At 42.7% G+C, this 25,931-nt stretch overlaps 1 protein-coding gene across 1 annotated transcript; it reads right to left on the minus strand.

The window, feature by feature from the left end:
• Nucleotides 1–168: 168 nt before the first annotated feature.
• On the minus strand, nucleotides 169–25,210 carry chst13.S (carbohydrate (chondroitin 4) sulfotransferase 13 S homeolog; the record flags this gene model as incomplete). Its single annotated transcript, NM_001095744.1, is given in 3 exon segments — nucleotides 169–1,289; nucleotides 3,490–3,569; nucleotides 25,015–25,210. Coding segments are annotated over 3 exon segments (990 nt in total). The 3' UTR covers nucleotides 169–449.
• Between the last annotated feature and the right edge of the window lie 721 nt (nucleotides 25,211–25,931).

Raw genomic sequence — 25,931 nt, forward strand, 5'->3', positions numbered from 1 at the left:
TAAGTGGACCCGCTCTTGTGCCTAGCCTTTTTGAAAACAGGTCCTAGGATGTTGGAGACTCCATTAGCCAAAGTGGGGAAAAGTGGGATGTACAACTTGGAAAAGAGATGTGGGAAATGCATGACTAGGTAAGCGTAAAGCATAACACAGTCACATCCACATCTGCTGTTATTTCACTTTTAATATAAGAGCGACTCGTTTCTAAGAAATGTTGACCCTTCAAAATGTAAACAGGTTTGCTAAACCCAAGCCAATTTAGCAAGATATCAATGGAAAGCAGAAAGTTGAGTCAACAGTTTATAAAACGGTGCATTTCTGCACCCGGCTGCGTCTATAAAAAGCATCAACCTCCACATCACAAATTCACTCAGCAATAAATAACCAAATCCTTTACATACATGATGAAAAATGGTATGGGCACCAGGCCCACGGACATTCTCATTATCTGCTCAGTGTATTTTTGGGAAGCGTGGGACAGTGTAATTAAAGAGCAGAAAGTCCATCTTGTACAAGTTGAAGAGTCTGCGCTGGTAGAAGAGTGGCACAGTCTTGAAGAACTCAGCAGCCATCCCATCTGTGGTCCGTGTCGTTTTGGAAGATGACGGGAATTTGACTCCCACTCCAATAAGCTGCAACAAATACTCAGCATCGTCTTCCAGCGTTTCATACTTTCCCACAACGTCATAATGGATGATGCATGGATGACAAAGAGAGTGCACCCTCTCCCAGTGTTCATTAAAAGGTTCTTCCCTTTGGGTCACTGGGTCCACCAGGTAGTACAAGAACTCCTCAAAGGTGACATCATTGCCTCGCTCCAGGGCCTCCACGGAGGGATCCCTACGATGACGTTCAATGATCTTGGTCCCATATCGCTTGTGAAAGGCTGTGTTATACGTGCGGGTAAACTTGTTCCTGTATGCGGACACTAGCCTCTCGAATGGTTCTCTTACAAAAATAAATTTGAGGTAGTTCCTTAGCCGGTAATTGATTTCTGAGGTGCTGAACTCTGAGAGCAAGCGTAGGTTTGAGGGAACATGAGCTTCGTTTGCCGGAATGAGAGATGGGTCCTTATACTTCCCCTGGCCGGTGAGGACCATCATGACCCTCTTCCAATTGGTACAGGCTACTTTTGGTACATAGCAGTACAGAAGTCCATGGGTGTCATCTACAACAAGGTGTTTCAAATCATCAGATGTCAAGACTCGGCGCTTCCTTGTGTAAGTCTTACAGGTGCTGGCCAGCAGCTCCCGGCGACTCTGATGCATTGCTTGGATGGAGGAGGGCTCCAACTAGGGGAGGGAAAAGGAAGATTATTTATTTTTCATTACTAGCATTTCTTTATTTCAAAATAATTATGGCACTGACATTAAGGGGCAGATTTATCAAGGGTCGAATTGAAAATTCAAATTCGAATTTGAGGTTTTTTTATGGTCAAATCTGTCAAATTCGACTAGGGAGTTATTGAAATCCGATTCGAGTTTTTCAAAATATTTGAATTAGATTTTTGAGATTTATCATACTCGGGCCCATTAAGAACTATAATTTGACTATTCTCCACCTAAACCTGACAAATTAGTTTAAGTCAGTGGGAGACGTCCAGGGATCAATTTGGAGTTGTTTGCAGCCTTCCTGACATTCAAGTTTTTTTTGGGGAAAATAAAAAATTTAAATTTGAATCAAATTCAATTCAAACTCGATTCGAGTTTTTAATTTGATTAAATTCACCTGAGCTAAAAAAAATTGATTTCTATTTCTTTATGGGAGTTTTAAAAAATTTGACCCTTGATAAATGTGCCTCTGGCCTGTACCTGTGGATAGTGCAGCAGAATAACAGAACCTAGGCAGAAGAGCCCAATAAAGAAGCTTCAGGTGAAGAATTTGTGCTCAACTGCAACGAGTCTACAATTGTGGGTAAAAATTCTGCATTCTTGGTTAAAAAAAAATTATCGGTTTCATAAACATATACTGACATTGCTTCTCAGCCTCCTGCGTCCAGCAGTTGATGTAGGATTTGTTTTATCTCTTAAAGTGATACTGACACTTTTCTTTTCAAAATATTAATCTACATTAAAAGTTACATATAGGTCACATTGATCGTCTTTCGCGGATCGTTCTGCTTTTGTGAGTAATTATTACTTGAAGTTCCTAAACCTGACTGTTTTACCAACCTGACTGTTTTTACCAACCTGACTGTCCATTCTCAGCCTGTCAGTAAGAGTTTTTTTTTTAAAAGGTAAGTTTTATTTCGTTTTTGAACACAGAACATACACACAGAACAGACAGTCAAGCAGACCGGTTCATATAGATTATACATAGGTACAAAAAATTGGCTGAACGTACAAGTCGACTACAAGCACAAGAAAATAAACATCGCTATGAGACAATAATGGACTTCTGGGAGAAGCGCAGTAAGAGTTTTTAATGCTAACAGTCTAATGCTGCACAAATATGGCAGACCACTCAGAGGAACATGGGGGTAAGAAAGGAAATGTAAAAGCATCAGGCAAATACTTTTATGGCAAAATTATAAATAGCATTCAAAGGCTATAAAAGGGCACATAAACCTCACACCAAATTAGTACTCCCCTGCAGCCAGTTAAAGAAGGCTTCCTTGACTATGAATCTATATATATATATATATATATATATATATATATATATATATATATATATATTTTGAATAAAGTACCCCCTATTGTAAAATATAAGGATATTATAAGCCGAAGGCTGAGTTCTTTTATACAGGTCATGGAACTCCAAAGTTACTTCTAATATCCCTTGGCTTTTACCCTGCAGTAACTGAAATGTGCTTTTTTCTCTTTTAATGATGAAACCGCATTCCTTGTTGCGCTGTATAAGCTGAATACTCAGCATTTCCCAATAGGACACAGATGCCCATGTTGCGTGCAATCTCATAGCTCTGTGTTCCTGTCGTAAAGACTTTTTCCCCCTCAAGGTGGTGGTGGTGGGCATTCAAAGACAATTTTATGATGGATATAAAAAAAGGTTATTTTCTGGTGTCAGTATCTCTTTAAGGGAGGAACTCCACGGTGCGACTCGAGCCGACAAAACGCATGCAACGTGTCGGATGTTCTGAAGATAAAGGAAGTGAAGGAGAAATTGCAGGTAAAGAACTACACACAGCGTTTTAATCCGACAGTCGAATGAATGTAGTTCTTACCTGCAATGTCTCCTTCACTTCCTGTATCTACAGAACATCAGACACATCACATGCGTTTCGTCGCATGGCGATGTGTCAGTTCAAGCCACACCATGGAGTTTCTCCCTTAGTTACACCCCTAGCTGCAGTCAATTACTCCCGCACAGGGGTCTGGAGAGCACAGAGCAGTGTGTGTTTCCCCCTTATCTCCTTTATCAACATGCCTGGCTAATTAGCAGCATCAAGTCATTACTTCTCTCACTTCTGTAATGGAAACAGGAAAATGACATCATGGTATCAGATACCAGTCATAGTGAATGCTCGCCCACCTGCGCGCTGTCATAAAGGGCTTGCAAGGGACTTCTTCTGGGCTTTCCATGCCATCTGCCACCCAAGAACTGCTCTTCAGCTGTAAGGAGAAGAGAAAAATAGACGTTTCAGGGTCATTGAACCATTAATGAATTTAGACAATACATATTTTGTATGTAGAAGGTTATTTCGATGTCTGAGCAGTTCTTAGTGAAACCCTAGTTAGATGCCTTCAGAAAACACAGATGAAAAATCCAGTCCGATCAAAGACTGCATCGGTTTTTGGATCTTTGGGATCGGATCATCCTGATATCCTCACCTCAAGGTGGGCATATCGGTGAGAGATCTGGGGACCTCCCAAAACAAGCAGATCTCTGTATGTATGGCCAGTTGGCCACCTTTAGATTAGTTCGTTCATTGCTACTTCCACTGATACAAATTCAAATCACTAAGGTTCCCATCGCAGAACAGCCTTTGCCATTATGTCAAACTTAACATTTATTTTGAAAAAAATAAAAAAAAATTAAAACAACCTGCTTTCTCTTTAACAGCAGAAAAAAAAATAGTATTAACTAGTAATAAATACTTCGTCATGTTAGAGATGCAATAAAGGCCGTTGAAGATGATTTCTCAGAACAAATGCCACTAACTGGGAAAATGTAATAAAAATAATAAAAAGCAGAAGAGGAAGCCAACAGTGGGCAGATTACATCAAAACCCATTGCACAAGATTTCAAAAGAATAACTGGTAGGATATGGTGTAAGAAGTTCTAATGAGGGTGGAGTTGCCCAAACGCATAAGACATTATCACATGGTATGACTACATTTTGTTTTGTGGTGAATATCCTCTTTTTCTATTAAAGACATTAGATATATTAGTCTTATTACACCTCCATTGCCACACTAAGCCCCAGCACAACCTTAAGATTGTCACAGCCATAAGCTGACCAGGTACAAATGCTACCCCCCTAAAATACAACAGGTTGATCGGTATTTTTATAATGCTAAGTTGGCAATTTTGCTCTACTGTATGTCTGTTATTCGCACAGCAATATTGCTTTCCCACAAACTATAATTCTGGCTACTACTATGGCGACTACTATAGGCACCATCTATCCCTACTATACCTGCTATCCCACAGTCACACTCCCTTCCCAGAGACTATTATCCCACTGTTACTATAGGCACCATCTCTCCCTACTATACCTGCTATCCCACAGTCACACTCCCTTCCCACAGAGTATTATCCACTGTTACTATAGACACCATCTCTCCCTACTATACCTGCTATCCCACAGTCACACTCCCTTCCCAGAGACTATTATCCACTGTTACTATAGACACCATCTCTCCCTACTATACCTGCTATCCCACAGTCACACTCCCTTCCCAGAGACTATTATCCACTGTTACTATAGGCACCATCTCTCCCTACTATACTTGCTATCCCACAGTCACACTCCCTTCCCAGAGACTATTATCCACTGTTACTATAGGCACCATCTCTCCCTACTATACCTGCTATCCCACAGTCACACTCCCTTCCCAGAGACTATTATCCACTGTTACTATAGGCACCATCTCTCCCTACTATACCTGCTATCCCACAGTCACACTCCCTTCCCAGAGACTATTATCCCACTGTTACTATAGGCACCATCTCTCCCTACTATACCTGCTATCCCACAGTCACACTCCCTTCCCAGAGACTATTATCCACTTACTATAGGCATCATTTCTCCCTACTATACCTCCTATCCCAATGCCAAAGTCCCTTCCCAGAGACCTGCTCGGACCTTCCTTAAGACGGATCTAAAGCACCACATGATACTCTTAAAGGACACTTTTCAATAAATGTCAAGTGAACCAATGACCTAGTATCCTGGGTACAACTAATTTAGGGCTTATAGAGCCCAAAACGTCTCTGTTACTACATAAAATTTGGTTGCCGTCTGTTTTTCTCTACTGAGGCATTTAGCAATATGACAAAAACTTAGCGAGATTTTTAGAATAATGTACATAAGAAATAGGGGGATTTAAAAAAAAAAAATCAGGTCCTGGGGATGAGAATGCTGCAATTAAAAAAAGCAAAAGGCTCAGTATTACTTTAATAGCAAACAAACCTTTGGGGCAGTGTCCCTGGCATCTGGTAAATATCCACAGGAAGAAATCACAGTCACAGACCCAACATTACTCCTCACATTACAAAGAAACCATTCACTGCATGTTCATGAGAGCACTAGGAAAATCTTTGCAAACCAGCAACTCCACAGGGACTATTGCATATATGTATATATCCCCTTCCTAATGCAAATACAAAAACCCAATGCACTTATTTGAAAGGGCACATAAACCTCACACCAAAAGTAGCCTGGTATATATATATATTATATATATATATATATATATATATATATATATATATATATATATATATATATATATATATATATATATATATATATATATATATATATATAGTGAATAAAGTACCCCCTATTGTAAAATATAAGGATATTATAAGCTGAAGGCTTAGTTCTTTTATACAGGTCATGTATAAAGTTAATTCTAATATCCCTTGGTTTTTACCCTGCAGTTACTGAAATGCGCTTTTTTCTCTGTTAGTGATGAAACCGCATTCCTTGTTGCGCTGTATAAGCCGAATACTCAGCATTTCCCAATAGGACACAGATGCCCATGTTGCGTGCAATCTCATAGCTCTGCGTTCCCGTCGTAAGGACTTTTTCCCCCTCAAGGTGGTGGTGGTGGGGACGCAGTCCATAAGGAATCTGGACTCACATCTGCATCCGATTTCTCCACCAAACCAAAAGCAAATGTGTATGGGGGGGGGGGGATTGCACTGCTTGTAACCTTTAAACAATTGAGAAACCAAGGTCAATCCAAGTTCCGCATGGATAAACAGAAAAAATTATATAAACTCTCCCTGACAAAGGGGACAACATACTGTAAATGTATCTGCTAAACTGACTGAGTGGCAATTAGGGGTCAGTTTTAGGTAGTATCATTGTACAGGGTATGGAAGAAATTCTTATTTCTGCTATTTCTATGACTAAAATATTAAAGATGGGTTCTATTAATGGAAGGGCTCTATATTAAAGAAGGAACTCTATTTGGATAATAGATATCCATTCATTTATAAAGTGCCACTATAATCTGCATGCTTTATGTAAGCGTTCATAACAAGAGAAATACAAACTGATAAAGTAGGGGTCAAGGGCACTACCCCACAAGAGCTTACAACATAAATGAGCAGAGATAAGTGTGAGCTGTATAGGGAAGTAAGTTGGAGACGTACGTGTAGAGATAAAGATTTGTGATCTGAGCAACGTTATGGAGCAGCAAGGAGTTAGAAGACTAGTGGGATATTGTAGGAACTTTTGTAATTATTAACATGTAATTTTAGAGTTCCAATATATTGTGCAGCACTGAATTAAGTGTATAAGAGGTTTAAGGGTGTAGGTGTTTTAAAGGAGTTTTAGAAGAAAAACTGAAGTTTATGGATGCTCTAAATCCAGAATTTGGCAGAGTACTAGCACTTTTTTCAGGATTCCACCGAACTGAAACCTTTTTCTGCTGTAGTGTTTTCCCAAACTGTGGTGATAGCTCATCTACAGGTGTCCAGCCTGAATGCAGAGACACATGCTCAGATTCGGGGAGATAAGTCACCCGGTGATAAATCTCCTCTTCTTCGAGGCGACTAATCTGCCTGAACTGCCTCCTGCCAGCTAGAATGTAAATCGCCAGCAGGATGGCACTCGGTACGTTTCACTTTGCTTATTAGCCCGAAGTTGCCTCACGAGGAAACTTCCGGCGACTATGGAAAACAAATTGATCCGAGTGCCATCCTGCCAAATGGGCGATGCTTTGGCTAAACTGTAAACCCCAGAATCCACTGAGACACAAGCCACACCACTGCCCAGGTCATTGATTTGGCAAGCTTAAGCCATCTTCACAATAACTGGAACGACTCTCCAAAAGGGGCTTTTGTCATTTATTTTCCACAACTGGCTCCAATCTCGCAACTGCCAACACTATAAAGTTCTACTAGCGACTCCCAGCTTAGTATAGGTGGGGGGGGGGGCTCAGTGATGGAGGATATGGAATTGAGCAGAACATCAATATCCAATTAAAAAGCAGTAAACACTTGTGTTAATGCAGCTCGGGATTACGGACCGTACAGCGTAATGGATTGATTACAAAAAAACACTTATCAGGACTTGGCTAGAAAAAGATCCTCATTTATAGTGACCCAAAAAGTAATTGGAATTCCAAGAGCCAGCGGAAATCAAATGCAAGATGAGCAAGCTGGGAGGGTAATTCATTTATGATGATTACAAAAAATTTCTTCCATGGGGAAGCAAAAGGCAGCAGGAGACAGAGCAAACTCGTAAAAAAAAGAGACAAGTCTGAAACACATTCAAAGTGACACAGTTATTCTCTCCCGAATGGAAAAAGACATAAATCCACAGACAGAAAAAATCTCACCCCCAGAGGCATCTGGATGTTCTCAGCCGCAGCCTTCTAGCATTACAATACCTGCATGTCCAGAGATAGGGGCTCGCAAGAAAAAAGGGTCTTTGTAAGCCTATTTGTCTAGCCTAGATCCAGTTCCTCCCAATATGTTGTTCTTGTACTTAATATTATAACCTTACATTCTTTCAGTCTATTCTGTACCATTTTATATGAGGCCCAATGACCTATCATCGGACCTGCTGTCGGATACCTCACTTGAACCGAATTCACCTTGCCCGGTCATCATTTGTGGCAAGTTGGCAATTGCGCATTTAGATCTCCTAGAAAGTCTGAAGAGCTCCTCAAGTACAATACACCCTTCTTCTCAATGATGGAAGTTCTACTAACCACTAGAAATGTTGAGTGAGCAGCAATGTAAGCCGACATGTAGTTGCACAGGTTTCTTCAGTGTTAAAGAGTATCTGCAACTGTTCATATGAACAGGATTGGCCTTCAGCCTCTTCTTCAGAACAGATTAGTCATATGAGATGTGCAGCTGGGGTGCTCCATGTGCCCGGGCCATGCTTGTACCATAACAATGCTCTTGGGAAGGAATGGTTGCATTGAATGTGACAAATCAATTGATTGGCTATATTAGTGGGAGCCTGGAGGAACTCAACAAGAGCACTTTGTAAGTTCAGGTAACCATCGTTCCAGCATCATGATTCTCCATGTTGCAGCTGATCTGGGAAACAGCTTCTGTATATACCAGCTTTTAGGTAGAGATGAGCTCATTCTGCAATTTTGCCAAAAGAGCAGATCTCTCCCCGATATGCCCACATTGAGGTGGGTGATATCGGGCTGATCGATCGTTGGCCCTAGGGCCCAATAATCGGATTATAAAGTATGGCATACGGGCGGTCGGATTGCAGGACTGCATCATCGAACAGATGCAGCCACGATCTGATCGGATTTTTAACCCTGCCCGATCGACATCTGCACGACTTTCGGCCAGATGTCGATCACGGAAGCCCGACAGAGGGCCCCACACACAGGCCACTAAGCTGTTGACTTGCTCTGTCAGCAGCTTTTATTGGCCCATGTATGGCCACTTTTTGTAGTGCACAGGTGCACCAGAAACCCGTGGGGTCCAAGGGTTGGGCAAGTTAAGGTTACAAAAGGGGTCTGTTGGTTTGGGTTTGAGGTGGTGGCTTCAGATGCCAGAACAGCTAGATGTTCATCTTGTAACGGCTTCAGATGCCAGAACAGCTAGATGTCGGCCATGACACCCTCCCTTCAGCCTTTTATCTGTAGCCCACAACCCTTTGCTGATTTAGTAGGAGGAGCCCAAGTTGTGGAATATCAGCAGCAGGTTTAGGTCAAAGAAAAAAAGGTTATGATTTGGGATCAGGCAGGTGCGATTCCTCTCCCAATGAACCCTTTGGGGGTTTTTTTTTGGGGGGGTGTCACATAACATAGTCCATTATGAATTGCTAGCATTGACTTTTAAATTACTTAACTTTTTGTTCTGTAGCTGTCCAACTTTGAATTTCAGCTGTAACCTCTTTGCTAGAGTCTCACTTAATCTAGCGATTGGGTAGTTGTCTGCATGTTTGGAAGATAAATACTAAAACCATCATCGTTTCTTTATATAGCAGCAGCAAGTTACACAGAACTTTACATTTACTTATAACACACAGAAGCCTTACAATCATTTCACACAAACACAGGTCACAGATTAAAATGGTATCAGAGGGCCCTGCTCACAAGAACTGACAATCTAAAGGGTTATGTAGGATAGAGTGTTCCAATGAAAGGCTGTCAGGCTGTGACTGAACTAGAGCAGCCCTTGATATATGTATAAAGCAAACAACAGCTGAAGGGCTACAGGTCACAAATTCCATAAACTCCCCAGCTAGTGAACCATTGCTCATATTTTCTTGTGACACCAGCAAATTATATCTGATCCTCTGTATAAAAACAGTAAATTGGCTAAAGATTTACCAGCAGTCACACAGGAATAGTGTAATGTTTAACCCTATTGCAAATAACTCTTTAGTTGCAGCTTGACTTTACAAGACAAGGAAACCACTGGGGGTAACAGTATGTGATTCTATTCTAGCTCTCTGGTGCCTCCCCTGAGATGCCCAATTCAGCAAAAGGATTGCTAAAAAGAGTTGTAGTGCCCACCAGGACGCTTAGAGTATAGGGGCCTGATGTCCTAATGGACACAGTGTTGCTGAAATTGATCACCTACAACAGTGCTGTTCAACTACTGTGGTACTGAGGGTCAGAATTCTCCTGTCTTACGTGGTAGAGGGCCGATAATGGAAGCCAGTGTTAGTTACACAGTCAGAGCAGGGCACACACAGGCAGAGCAGGCAGACTTTCATGTGGGGGGCCACACAAGGGGGGTCGCAGGCCAAATCCGACCCACAGGCCGCCAGTTGGACAGCCATGACCTACACCAATGGTTATGATGGGGGCCTATACATTTTACGGTGGGATTCAGCAATTTCTAGTTAAAGGGGTTGTTCACCTTTAAATGAACTTTGAGTATAATGTAGAGAGCAATATTCTGAGACAATTTGCAATTGGTTCTCATTTTTTTATTATTTTTGTGGTTTTTGAGTTATTTAGCTTTTTATTCAGCGGTTTTGCAGTTTGCAATATCAGCAACCTGGTTGACAGGGTCCAAATGACCCTAGCAACCATGCATTGATTTGAATAAGAGACTGGAATATAAATAGGAGAGGCCTGAATAGAAAGAGGAGCAATAAAAAGTAGCACTAACAATAAATGTTTAGCCTTATAGAGCATTTGTTGTTTAGATGGGGTGAGTGACCCCCATTTGAAAGCATCAGAAATAGAAGGCAAATAATTCAAAAACTATAAACATTAAATAATGAAGACCAATTGAAAAGTTGCTAAGAATTATCCATTCTAGAACATACTAAAAGTTAACTTAAAGGTGAAACTCCCCTTTAAGCCAAGGAATCTGCAAACTCTACTGCACAGCTGCGATAAAGGCAAAGGGCTGCTGCATGTACAGATCAGTAGAGCACACCTTGGCCTTCATAAAAAATTGCACTGCTCCTTTTGTTCCCTTTAACAGGGGATGTAACTGAACATACAGCAAATAAGATAGTTAATTTATATACGGATATTTACAGAGATAGAGATATGCGGTTTGTCCCTGCAGAAGGGTCTCTCAGAAATCCTCTCTTGTTAGAGAAATAAATCTGTTTTTATACGAGAGGAGAATGCAGGAGACAATTCACTGTTCCTCGGGTTGGGCAGATATTGAGCAACACAGGAAATCAAATATATAATATACGTGGGGATATATATGGTAATAAAACACAGCTGTAGTAACGTAGCTCATAAGCAGCTGTGCATACATAGACAAAGTGTCATAGACAAAGCTGCTTTTATTAACATGTATTTATATATTGCTTTCAACAATCTAATGGCCACCATGAGAGCGGACACCAGTCTTGATAAATGAATGAACCAGAAAAGTAAAAGGAGCACAGAGTACTGAAGGGTTTGGTGAACAGAAATGCCCCAACTTGGCCAAAATCCCAGGCGAAAGGAGCTCGGCTGCCCTCGGACTAAAGTGCTGGAGACAGTATCAATCTGGTTGAATCTAGGCTAATGCAAAGGTGCCCATATAAATTTATTGAAAATTGCCACCCTGGCACCTTCTATGTTTGAGAGATTAGAACGGAGCCTAATAATGTCTGGGACAGTCTCAGACTGGTAGAGGCACATCTGCAACTGATTCAGCTCTCTATGGGCTGAGCTGGAGTCCTGGACAGATCTCTGTGATAAAAAGCGCAGAGAATATTTATAAGCTCATTGTCCAGCCGACATAGCACTGCTGCCCTAAGAGCGTCTGGGAGGTGCTGAGCGCAGTCTACAATTAAACCGGCTTCAGCCGTCCCTCCTGTGGCTTGCGGCTTCCTACAGGGAATTTGTGCCACAAGGCAGAGCTGGTAACTGTACTCACTGCTGTACCTATCATACACCCACTACATTGTCTTGCTACAGATTAAAGGGGCAGCTCACCTTCCTATTAATCCTCCCATTCATGGATGAGGGTATAGATACTCTCCTCCGCAATCGGCACATTCCTAGACTGGTCAGAGGTCCTTAGGGCAATGCAAGACGCAAATACATTGCTGCAGGTGTGCAAGAACTTAAAGGGATACTGTCATGGGAAAACATGTTTTTTCAAAACGCATCAGTTAATAGTGCTGCTCCAGCAGAGTTCTGCACTGAAATCCAATTCTTAAAAGAGCAAACAGATTTTATTTATTCAATTTTGAAATCTGACATGGGGCTAGACCTGTTGTCAGTTTCCCAGCTGCCCCCAGTCATATGACTTGTGCCTGCACTTTAGGATGGAACTACTTTCTGGCAGGCTGTTATTTCTCCTACTTAATGTAACTGAATCAGTCTCAGTGGGACTTGGATTTTACTATTGAGTGTTGTTTTTACATCTACCAGGGAGCAGTTATATTGTGTTAGAGTAAGGTCACACTGAGCGTTTCGGGGAGATTTAGTCACCTGGCGACTAATTGCCTCGTCTTTGCGGCGACTAATCTCCCCAAACGGCTTCCCTAACTCTGTGCTGGCTAAAATGAAAAATCGCTGGTGCTAATCACGTGCGGCGATTCATTTTGGGCGACTTCGGAAAACGAATCGGCGCGTGTGATTAGCGCCAGGCAACTAAATCTCCCCGAAAACACTCAGTGTGACCTTACCCTTAGAGAGCTGCTATCTGGTTACCTTCCCATTGTTATTTTGTTAGGCTGCTGGGGGGAAAGGGAGGGGGTAATATCACTCCAACTTGCAGTAAAGAGTGATTTAAGTTTATCAGAGCACAAGTCACATGACTAGGGGCAGCTGGGAAATTGACAATATGTCTAGCCCCATGTCTAATTTCAAAATAAAATATTGAAAAAAAATCTTTGTTCTTTTGAAAAATAGATTTCAGTGCAGAATTCTGCTGGAGCATCATTATTAACTGATGTGCTTTGAAAAAAACATGTTTTCCCATGACCGTATGTATCCCTTTAATTCCAGTTTCAGCTACCCAGCCACACAAAAGCTCATATTGCCTGCTGAGCTGGCAGCTAATTGGTCCATGCATGGGGCCAAAATGACAACCTCCATAATCAGTATCTCATATATGCATGGTCGCATATCAACAAGGTTGAGTGTAACTATATCAGGGCGTTCTCTTGTTAGGTTTGCCCAGGTTTCTATGTAAGAGTATCTGATTTAGGGCAGAGTTTCAGTCTTGAATGAATTACCTTTGTTATTCGACAAAAAACATTCTTAATCGACTCTGATATTCAAGCTGCAGTTAAGAATTAATGATTTTTCTGGATGCAGACTGGGGTATCCAGGTTGTCTTTTGGTGGTTTCTTCTAAGGGACTTACCCCTAAATAACACCACAGGCACTGAAGTTCCTTCAGAGAAATAATGTTGGAAAATTCCTAGCGGATTTTCTCCTGGCGCTTGGAATCAATTATTCAGGCCCTTAGAGATATCATGGGGGCTGGATTTAGAGCAGTCTCACAGAAGTCCATTCAAGGCTCAGCAAGAGGCCAGTCATCTGATGGCCACAGAGGGCTTTCTGGCCTGTTATTATTCCAGGTGCCTGCCAACAACTTTCCTGCCGCTGGATGCTCGGCTTTAGTGTTTATCATTAACTGCTTAGTCACTGGAAGGCTCCAGCATTTCTCAATAACAGCCAACACTCATTCAATGATGTCAGAAGAAGCATATACCCAGCCTAGCTTATAGTCTACACCAAAACGGGGCTCATATCCTATTTATAGGATGATGGACTTAACTCTACTGATGAACAGGATGTACTTTCCCTTTAAAGCTTAGATTATGTGTGTGCATAGCTTTATATGTGCATATATTAATGCAGAGTTTGGCTGTAAAGTGTGGGTTAGAGTCCTGCAGCGGGTCGGGTACCCGCAAAAACCTGCGGTACTCTGCGGGTTGCGTTTAGAAGTTCCAGGTGCAGGTATACCCGCGGGTCGGCAGTTCTGCGGGTTAGCGGGTTGCGCCGTGGGTCTTCTCAATATCGATATTCACTCCTTTCTTCTGGTCACGTCTACTTCCGATGATGTCACTTCCGGTTTACAATGACAGCACTTCCTGATTCTTGATGGTCAGCGGGTCGCGGGTCTGGGTTGCGGATAAGGTACTTGCAGGTAGGGTCGGGTAGCAGGTCCAATCGGGTAAGAATGCGGGTTGCGGGTCCGGGTTGCGGATTGCAGGTTGCAGGTACGGGTTGGGTTCGGGTCCCAAAAAATGGACCCGCGCAGGACTCTAGTGTGGGTTTGAGGCGGCAGCAGGTACCCGGGTTCAAGAAGCAAGTGGGTTCAATTATATAGCTCAGGTCAGGTCAACACTTCACCAGTCTGTATTAACGGCATCAATTCCTTTTGTTGAAGAGGGTGGCAGTTGCGGGCAGGCATGTGGAGAGTTAAGGTGTCCCTATAGACGACATCTATTGTCTTTTGGGAGAAGTTGCTGATGCCTCGTTATTGCACAGAACATATACCAGTCCATCCGCAGAAATGAATAAAGGAGAAATGAAATGAATAGTGGGATTTTGCACTTAGGCAAAAAGAATATTCAGTTTGGACAATGTTAGAATTTTAGATTGTACTGTCCATTTAAATGGAGAATGATAAGCGGAAGACAGAGCCTTGCACCTTGAATATCATATTCCCTTTAAAGGTTAACCTTGAAACAGAAGAAGGACAGTATTGTGTTGAGCTAAAGAATGGCTACTATAGACAAGGCTTACTGTAACTGCACTTTTTTTTTTTTTTTCCTCGCTTATTTGCCAAAAATAAAACTGTGGTCAGTTTTCCAACCAGAGCTCCATCTCCAGGGTCTGAGCTCACAGGATCCCGAGTCCCAAATTATCAAATTGCAGTGCAAATGTTTAGAGATACATGCGTGGCTTAGCTCTGGAGCTCTATTTTGGAACAATAAACCTCATGGGTGTATGGAACCAGACACAGCAAATGATCCGGCACCAATCAATCCATTACTCATGTTACACTGGGAAGGGACTCTGGTTTCATCTAAAGCTCATCTACCTCTGAACAGCCAAACCTGACACCTCTGTTCTGTTTAACTCCCCACCTTCCTGAGGCACATGAGCAAAATGTGGCAAAGGGGATGCAGGTTTAGACAGAACGTTCCACAATCCAACCTGAAAATAGACAGTCTGTGCAGACAGATATTCTGGTCTCCTTGTTCTTCCCAACAGCCAGCAGACCCGAAACTTAATGATAGGTACCAACGTTTCCTCTTGCTACCACAGAGCTCTATTTATTCAGCTTATTGGCTAAAAGGTGCAAATACAAGCTCATTGGCCATTCACACGTAGGACCAAATCCGACAATCTCCAAACATTCCAAGAACCGTCCATAACCGACATTTGGCTTCCATTAGGCAAAGAGGAATTCCATGAAAAAAACCAGAATAAGGCTGATGTTATATTCATTCACATAGGTACCTTGGCTATATTCTGTTAATAAGTAAAATTACAAATGAGACATGACAATGGTACATTTTCCTTTTTGACATCAACAGTTGACCCATCTCCTGCTTTTCTTCATCTACAATATGGTTGGGTGCATATCTGACATGTTTCATTTCTGAAAAGTCCATGTTTGGTCTCCAGCCAATCAGAATGGCCTCCACCACTTCAAGGATAAGAATAGTACCACAGCCAAAAGCTCAATTCTACAGACAGAGCTTGTTGACACTATTAACATTTTCCAGCCTCTTGAACTCTTTTACCTACGCATCGAGTTTTTCTTACAATGGGTGTATCTTCAGCTACTCTACTATTGAGGCACCTCCAGTCTTTGCCCTAGGCTCTTCATGATATTTTGCTAAAACATCATCATCATGCCAAACAAGCACACCGGGGTTACCATGCAGTCCGCTATACTCAGAGTCATGGGTCAGGCTACTTGAAAAACTAGCTGTTGAAAAATGCAGGCTGAAAATTAGCCCTTACTCTGTCATTAGCCTCCTGTCCTGCTATTGTCAGCATAGGGGCTAATTCCCTGTCTGGCATCAGCCTTAGTTGTCAGCTGAAAAAAAATATGGGAAGTTACTGGGGCATCTTTGGTACAGATGCAGGTTAAGTCTAAACTCCACGAGTGCTTTGTCGGATGGTGTCGGATTAACATACAGTAACACATCAGACAAGTCGGTTGTAGTCGCATTGGTCAAAATATAATGGGACTGATCCTATTCCCATTGCCATCCCAAATCTGATGCATATACTACATGTAATTAATTTTCAACACGACACGACTGTCTAATATAAAATAAAAACAGATGGTAGCCGGAAAGACTTTTTTCACATTAAAATAATTGATTGTCAGATGTAGGTGCATGAACAACAGACTCCATCTGACTTTATCTGATCTGACTTTGCATTCTAGCCTAGGGGGATAGTCCTAGCATCAAAATCTCGTACTGTTGTGTGGTGTTGCATGCAGGATCAGATAAAATCTGACCTATAAAATCTGATTAACTTCGTCCGTGGTGGTTTACCCTCAGCCTCATTCTTCATGACTTTGAGCCTCCCAATATAAAATCCAATTTAAAACCCCACCAACCACAGACCACAATCTATGCTCCTCTGTAATTTAGGCGGCCATACATGGGCTGATAAAAGCTGCTGACAGACAGTAGGCAGCTTATTGGCCAGTGTATGGGTGTCAGGCCCGTAGGCGCAGTTTAGGTGAGGACCAAGGAGGAAGGTACAGTTCGTGGTACAGGAGGGAGTGGCAGAAGAATGGTCGAAGACAGGCAGAGGTCGGTTCAGGCAGCAAACAGGCAAAGTCGTAATCCAGGCAGGGGTCGGTTCAGGCGGCAAACAGGCAAGGTCGTAATCTAGGCAGAGGTCGGTTCAGGCGGCGGACAAGCGTAGTCAAAATCAAGGCAGGAGTCGTAACCAGAAGTCAGAATATCAATATAGCACCCAGGAACTTGACAAGAAGGAACCTATAAACGGGCATAGGCTGAATCCTGCAGCGCCCTTAAATAGTCACATCTTCGCGCCAAGATGCGCAGGATTGCGTCAGACGCCGAGCGTCAATACGCTGCGTCGGCGCCAGCTTCATCACTGGGCGCGGACGGTACGCGCTGACGTCCGGCGGCCACGTGGCTTCCCGTGGGCGCCGCCATCTTGCCCATGCCGTCGGACGCTCCTTACAATGGGGACCCGATGGGCTTACCTGACCAATATCTGGCCAAAAAATGGCAAAATTCCCGTTGATCCTTGATCCCACTGCTTGCATTCCTGGCCTTCTGGTTCACGATCGGATAAGTCCAATATCACCCACACATGGTGGGCATATTGGTTGCCAAATGAGGTTGCTGCTCATTTGGCAACCTCACTAAACAGATGTGTATGGCCACCTTTACTCCTTTCAGTATAGTAAGCTCTCTTGAGAAGGGCCCCCTACAACTCTTCCATCACTCTAAGTACAGGTATACAGGGTCAGACTGGGCAGTCCAGGGCCCACTGGGGCTGCTGTCTCAGGGCCCCCTTTTGAGTCCCCTGCCACAACAATAATTCCTCCGGCGAGCTGCCCCCCCCCCCACTGCACGTGCTTTGTTCTTGCCACGCCCTGCCCAAAAAATGGAGGTGTCGCCAGGAACATTAGTCCAGGGAGTGGGCCTGACCTTGCTGGTATAGGATCAGTTAGCCAGAAAGTTCCGAATTATGGAATGGCCATTTCCCATAGACTCCGTTTTATCCAAATAAACGAAACTTTTAAAAATGATTTCCTTTTCTCTGTAAAAATAAAACAGTACCTTGTACTTGATCCAAACTAAGATATAATTAATTCATATTGGAAGCAAAACCAGCCTATTGGGTTTATTTTATGTTTACATGATTTTCTAGATCGAATTACATAATGATCCAAATGCTCGGAACCTGGGGTTTTCTGGATAACAGGTCCCTTACCTTCTGTATTGACAGAAATTCTGTTATCCGAATGCATAGCTCTGTGATGCACATTGGTACCTTATTATAGTCCGTAAGGCTGCTGCACACACAAAAAAAAGAGATAATGCCCTGGTGTAACAGAAGTATTATTAGTTTACAAGGAATGCTGTTGCACTCTTTTTTGCAGTAAAAAAAAAAAAACTTTATTAGAATCGTTGTTTCGAACCTCAATGGGGTCTAAAGACACTGTCGGACAGTGCAATATCTACACAAAAGGAATCACCTCCACTATATATCCCATTATACAATAACTATTGCCTAAAGCTGGCCATAGACGTTGAGATTTTTAAAAGATCAGATCCTGATCGTGAGACCACGATCTTCTCAGATCAACCTCATTTTCTGCTGGATAATAAGTGACGAGCCCTAAGCTTAGCTTCTCAACAGCCAATCAGAGCCCACTGAGCATGTGAGTGTCACAGACACTTTCCAAGATGGTGACCCCCTGTGACAAGTTTGAAGTCCTGGATCATTGCTGCTATTGACAAGCTGAAACTTTAGGCTGGTGCAATAAGTTCAGTATATAAAATATGACATTTTTAGCCATATTCATTTTTAGTTCTCCTTTAAGTCAAACATTTCCTTTTAATCATTTTTGCTTTCAATAAGGATTAATTATATCTTAGTTGGGATCAAGTACAAGCTACTGTTTTATTATTACAGAGAAAAAGTTAATCAATTTTTTAAATCTGGATTATTAGGCTAAAATGAAGTCTATGCTAAATGACAATTCCGTAACTCTGAACTTTCTGGATAATGGGTTTCTGGATAACGGATCCCATACCTGCAGAAGGCAAAGGACTGAAATTTAAAACATGTGTTTGTAAAGGTGTCAATGGGAGACGCTGGGCAGACAGAAATAACTTCAGCAAACCATAATAGGCCCTAGATATTGCTCTAGGACAGGGGTCCCCAACCTTTTTTTACTCGTGAGCCACATTTAAATGTAAAAAGAGTTGGAGAGCAACACAAGCATGAGAAAGTCCATGGGGATGTCAAATAAGGGCTGTGATTGGCTGTTTGGTAGCTCCTATGTGAACTGGTAGCCTACAGGAGGCTCTGTTTGGTACACCTGGTTTTTATACAACCAAAACTTGCCTCCAAGCCTGGAATTCAAAAATAAGCTCCTGCTTTGAGGCCACTGGGAGCAACATCCAAGGGGTTGGAGAGCAACATGTTACTCATGAGCTACTGGTTGGGGACCACTGCTCTAGGAGGTGGACAGGCTTTTTTGTTCTAATTTATAAGGGTAAGAGCACACACTAAGATTCGGGGAGATTAGCCTGCCGGGGACAAATCACCTCTTCTTCGGGCGATTAATCTCCTCAAAAAGCTTTCCCGCCGGCTACAATCTAAATCACCTGGCGGATGGCACTTGTGCATTAATACAAATAAATAAATCCCATAGAAACAGGTAGGAAACATGTTTGTGTTAACCTCAACCAACCAGTACGTTACTATGGGGGGGAAGATGCCTGGTTCAGCAAACCCTTTCACTACCATATATACTACTTATCACTGTATTAAAGGAGAAGGAAAGGCTTGGTGCATTTGGGGGTGCCAAATGTTAGGCACCCCCAAGTGATTGTATTGACTTACCTGAAACCCTGGGCTGGTGCTCCTATTAACAGAAAACTGCAATGGCCCGGGGTTATACCAATAAGCACCACGGAACACTTCTCTTCCACTTCAGCTTTCTTCAAAGAAGACGCATACGAAGTTGAACGAAATAGCCGACTTTTTAGTTAAAGCTTAGCTTTTCGTTCTACTGCGCATACGCAGCCACTAGAAGAAAGAGGAAGACGAAAGAGGACGGCTCCGTGGTGCTCACTGGTCTAAACGTAGAAACAGAAATTTCACTTGCACTCGAAGGCTGATCAACGTAGAGATATACCCTTACACTTTATTAGCAGAAAGGTGATACCCTTAAGAAAAAAAACCTAAAAACAACAAAAATTCAACGTATTCCCTTTATTACCACGTATGACACCAACAACAAGATTACTAAACGTTTCATTCTAAAATATTGGTCCATTTTACAGTCTGACCAAAAATATGGCCATTTATTCAAACAACCTCCTATTTTTTCATATAGAAGAGGTAGATGTATATGGGAACTTATAAAACCAAATGTTTCTGATTGCCAAAAATCATACAATGTGGTATCTAAATGCAATATGGGCACGCATCCTTGTAGAAATTCTGGGCACTGTAGTGGGATAGTTCTGGGTAATATTGTTTTACATCCCCAACATGGTTCCAAACACAACATTAAAGGCTATTTTACCTGTGACAGTAAGGAAGTGATTTATTCTATAAAGTGCCCGTGCGGATTGGTCTACGTAGGCCAAACCAGCAGAGCGATAAAGGTGAGACTGAATGAACATAAAAGTACCATACGGAACTACCAACCCATACCTGATGTTCAGGTACGTGCTTTACGTCTTGGATGTGTTACATTGCTAATTCTTTCACTATATTTTATGCTTGACAAATGGGGACATCCCCGAAACGTTGCACCTTTATGCTAATAAAGTGTAAGGGTATATCCCTACGTTGATCAGCCTTCGAGTGCAAGTGAAATTTTGGTTTCTACGTTGAATTTGGGAGGGTGCCGATCCCTCCTTCACTGTGCGCCAGACGCTCAGGATCGAAGGCCAGGGTGTACGAGGGGTTCTTTACTTCTAGCTCACTGGTCTAACCCCAGGCTGGTGCCGTTTTCTGCTGATAGGAGCACCGGCTCGGGGTTTCAGGTAAGTCAATACCATCACTTGGGGGTGCCTAACATTTGGCACCCCCAAGTGCACCAAGCCTTTCCTTCTCCTTTAAAGGAGTTGTTCACCTTCCAGACACTTTTTTCAGTTCAGTTGTTTTCAAATTGTTCAACATAAACAAAGATTTTTTTCAATAGCTTTCCATCTTTTATTTTTTACCATTTTCCCAAAATTGAAGTTTAAAGTTGAACGTTTGTGTCTCTGGTGTTTCAGCCTGAAACAGCAGAGCATCTGGACTGTTACAATTTGCTGCATTTAGTTGATACAACTAGTTGATACATTTCTTTCGCAGTATCTGTGGAATATTAGCAACTATTGTATCATTTCTAACACCTGTCTTCAATGAAATTCAGGGATTCGGTCTGAACTAGAGTCCTGCGCAGGTCCAATTTGTGGAACCCGTACCTGACTGTACCCGCAACCTGGACCCGCATTCTTACCCGCTTGGACCCACAAGTACCTTATCCGCAACCCGCTGACCATCAAGAATCAGGAAGTGCTGTCATTGTAAACCGAAAGTGACATCATCGGAAGTAGGCGTGATCAGAAAAATGGAGTACAAATCGATAATGAGAAGACCCGCAAACCCGCGTCTATACCCGCAGGGTACCGCAGGTTTTTGCAGGTACCCAACCCGCTGCAGGACTCTAGTCTGAACTGTCTAAAACCAACTGAACTGAAAACATGGTTTGAAGGTGAACAACCCCTTTAACACATTTCCGTGTTCTGCAATTTCCATGTGTGGAAGCTGCCATATTGATTCTTTCAGCTTATATGCCAAGATAATCAATAAGGCATCTTCCATTCATAAACAGAGGAATGCGATATATTCAGAATGTACGTGCAAAAGGAAAAAACATAATATAGTTACTATGCCATTTATACAGGCAGAGGACCTGGAGCAATATTCCTGCTGTTTCTTGCTATATTGCATTGCTTTTCAGCACAGAAAGCTACAAACAGTTGTACGCAGCCAGGAAAAGCATTGCACGGAATACTTTATGTACATGGGAACGTTTACATTGCGCTGTTCAGTTTCACAGCAGAGCCCTCCGGGGGAAGGTAAAAGCCAAGTAATGAGACACACGGTTTTTTTGCACTGCAGGGTCATTTAATAAGCAGAGCACTTTTATTCCTCCTCTCTATGACTCGTAGCTGATCCTGGACTTCAAGTCCAAACTACCAGTGTAGACAACAGTATTCTAAGAGAGTTTACCACTGCTCTTCAGCAGAATGTTGGATTTTCAATTACAATCAGGTTGCTAAGACTTAAGTACCCTAGCAACCAGGAAACAGTTTGCAAGTCTGTTTAATATAAACGGAGTCAGGGGTTACAGCCCCTTGTTCCATCCCAACTTAACTTCCACACTTTACCTATGCAGCCCCCAGTAGGCTTCACTGTCTATCAGTTAGTTAATTATTGGGCATACTTATAATGGGGGCTGAGACGCTGCCAATATCATCCATGGTATCGGAGACAGACTCATCCTGCTTTATTTGTGTTGGATACAGATACCAAGTGCCCAACAACATTCCCATTATACCCACAGCTGGCACAGAGTGAATGCAATAAAAATCCACCATTGATCTGAATGGCCCTAGGGCCCTTCAGCTGCAGTAGATGTTTAAAAGGGCCAGACAAACAACTAGAGACACAATGGCAGTTTAGGTAAGTCTGCAACAGAGTTCATAACTTTTCCCAGAATCTAGGGGTAATACATCAAGAGGAACACAATATTTCCACCTCCTAATATTGTCATTAAACAAGAGAAAAAACTAAAAAAAAAAATGTATATAACAATCCTTTAAAGCCAAGTAAATGTGGCTTATAACCTCCATAGGTTCCCCCTTAACATAAAATATTTATGTGTATAGTCATTGGCTACATGCAGGGAAAATGCCTGGAGTCATAAAAGGGAAACTAGCTACAAGCAATAACAGGCCGCCTAAACATCCCATAAACAAATGTATGTTCAGTGGGAGAGAATTAAAGAAGGGTCAGAGACAGTGATGTCATCTTTAAAATATTTTGTGTTTTTAAAAGGACCCCCAACCCCCAGATATCTCTGTAAATGAAGCCTGGGCTGGTGTGGATTTTACAGACAGTGTTAAACCCTGTTGCAGAGTAGCGATTAGTCTGTATAATGTCTGTTTCTGGCCAGTGTAGCTACTGACAACCAGAGACACTAAACAGACACATATAAAGGCAGAGACACATATCTACACTGGTCAGACACAGATGTAAAGACACAGACCTACACTGGGCAGATGCAGATACACAGACATAGACCTACACTGGGCAGATACAGATATACAGAGACAGACCTACACTGGGCAGATACAGATATACAGAGACAGACCTACATCAACCAAAAAGAGACAAATATATAGAGATCTTATAGTATCAGAACACATATGATATCAGATAGAGACCTACAGTGGCCAGAAACAGACACAACATACAGAGACACAGACAGTCACACATGGGCAATTGCAGAAGAGATGCAGAGACAATTGTGCTGCTAAAGCTCTGCGCCCACAATGTCAGCCAGCTTGGTGTAAGCGCAGTGTCAGGACTATTTTAGTGCCACCCAGTCGCTCTCTGAACCACTATTTCTACATGACCCACATTTCTGACATGCAAATGCCGGCCCCAAATCATCTGCGGTTGGTGGGTCAAATGGGATTACTGTGGTCTCCTGCTACACGGGAAAGTTTAACTTTAACCCTGACATCTCAAATGAGTTTTTATGAAATAAGAGGAATAAAATGGGCAGCTGGTCCCCTTGTGGCAGAGGCTAAACACTGAAAGGGAGGCTCAGAGAGCATTTTCATTAGGGAGGCTGGTCAGTGGGGAGGCTGGTCAGTGGGGAGGCTGGTCAGTGGGGAGGCTGGTCAGTAGGGAGGCTGGTCAGTAGGGAGGCTGGTCAGTAGGGAGGCTGAGGCTGATCAGTAGGGAGGCTAGTCAGTAGGAAGGCTGGTCAGTAGGGGGACTGAGGCTGGTCAGTAGGGAGGCTGGTCAGTAAATCGAAAAACTTTCCTGGAGGGCTGGAGAGGGAGGTAATGCAAGAACAGGGAATATTCCATACACACTCACAAAAAGGCTTTTAATACGGTTAACTCCTCAGACACAGGGAGCAAATTATATCCCCTGAGGCTTGATTGGAGGGGGTAGGGGTGACAATACTTTAACCCATTAACTTTTTAAGAATTCAGGAGAAGGAGGAGATATCACAATACATGTATTTGTATTGGAATCTCTGGTAAACCTTACACACACACACACACAGAGTTCTTTCTTGCACTGGTCCTCTGTCTAGACTCAGTCACATTGGTATTTAGCTGGGTCTCTCTGTCATTGCATCTGGAATTCATCCGGAACAGACGGAGCCCCAGGCACTGCAGGAATCGCTACTATAAATGTATACATCATATCCAAGATATATGTCCCAAGGCTCAATTCTAAATGTAAAATTTATTACAGATCACGTTTAAAATGGCACATACTGACCCCACCTTATGCGCTTTATACCCTCCGGTACTTAATCATTGGTGTCTCTCCTTGCAGGAATCTGTCCATTGATTTCTAAACTGCAACTCCCATCATGTTGCAAGTTGTAGCTGGACGGCCATAGACTGGATATCCCTGAAGTATATATTGTACATACAAAACACAATGAGGATACTATACATAATGGCCTCCTAGATGCTAGAGTCGCACGGCAAAAGTCACATATACACATAAATATATCTAGCCTACTCTAATAGCAGCCCTGCAGACAGCCTTGTCCCCAAGAGCTTACAACAACTCCACAGAATATCTCTGCCCAATACAGTGCTCAGGCAAAACCCCACAGAGCTTACAGTCTACCCTGGTAAAGCATGGACTGCTATAATGACCCCTGGGAGAAATGCAGAATCCCAAGCTTGCAGCTCAGAGATCCAACCAATAGGAATTCAGAAAGCCGGTGCTGTGTCGCTGAGCTTACAATCTAGCCATCAGAATTGCAGCAATGTCAGTTCTATTGTACTCTGCAGAAATAAAGGAGCTCAGCACCGTGCCAAAGAGCTTACACTCTATCAGGGCCAATAAGAGTCCTGTCCCAGGCAGTTTATTATAGGGAGACAGTTCCCAGCAGCAGAACGGCAACACTAGTAGAAATCATTCCAATGAGACAAAACCATATACTCTCCGCTGGGGGGGGATCCGCTTACCTGAACCCAAATGGCTCTGGAAGTAGAATATGACCAGAATGAAGGAGCCCAGGCAGGTGGCCAGGGCCATCACTTTGCCTCTCCTCATAGCGAGTAGTTAGGTCCCGGCCCCAGGTGCTCATTGCCCGGAGAGTATGAGCTGCACCCGCCGCTCTCTCTTTCTCTCTCCCTCCTAAGCCAGGAGAGCCCACAAAGGAATGTACCAAAGCGACTCGCAGGGGGCGCATATCTAACTTTAAACGCCGGCTCTACCTGAGCCCTCCCTCTGGCGTGGGGGCTGAACCACAGTTTATGCTATTACGGTGGAAAGATATGTGTGCGCTGAATGCACAGCCCTCGGAGCTGGGACACATACGCTCCCCCTATATTCAACGTGGCACAGTCTAACCTGCGAGGCTACAGAGTATCTGTAAAGTTTGCGGGCAAAACCAAGCGTGCTATAGGGGGCGCTACAAACTGTTTCTAATTGCCCCACAGAAAACAATATAAAAGTAGCCTCAACTCATCTGTCACTTAATTAAAGGGGTGGTTCACCTTTAAGGTAACTTTTAGTGTGATATAGAATGACCAATTCTAAGCAACTTTTCAATTGGTCTTCATTATTTATTTTTTATAGTTTTATAGTTATTTGTCTTTTTCTTCTGACTCTTTGCAGCTTTCTAATGGGCGTTGCTGACCCTCATCTAAAAAACAAATGCTCTGTAAGGCTACGAATGTATTGTTACTTTTTACTAATGATCCTTTCAATTCAGGCCTCTCCTATTCACATTCCAGTCTCTTATTCAAATAGGTGCATGGTTGCTAGGGGAGTTTGGACCCTAGCAACCAGATTACTGAACCTGCAAACAGGAGAGCTGCTGAATAAAAAGCTAAATAACTCAAAAACCACAAATAATAAAAAATGAAAACCAATTGCA

Source organism: Xenopus laevis, chromosome 4S, assembly GCF_017654675.1.
Source record: "Xenopus laevis strain J_2021 chromosome 4S, Xenopus_laevis_v10.1, whole genome shotgun sequence".
In the NCBI taxonomy this organism is placed as follows: Eukaryota; Metazoa; Chordata; class Amphibia; order Anura; family Pipidae; genus Xenopus; species Xenopus laevis.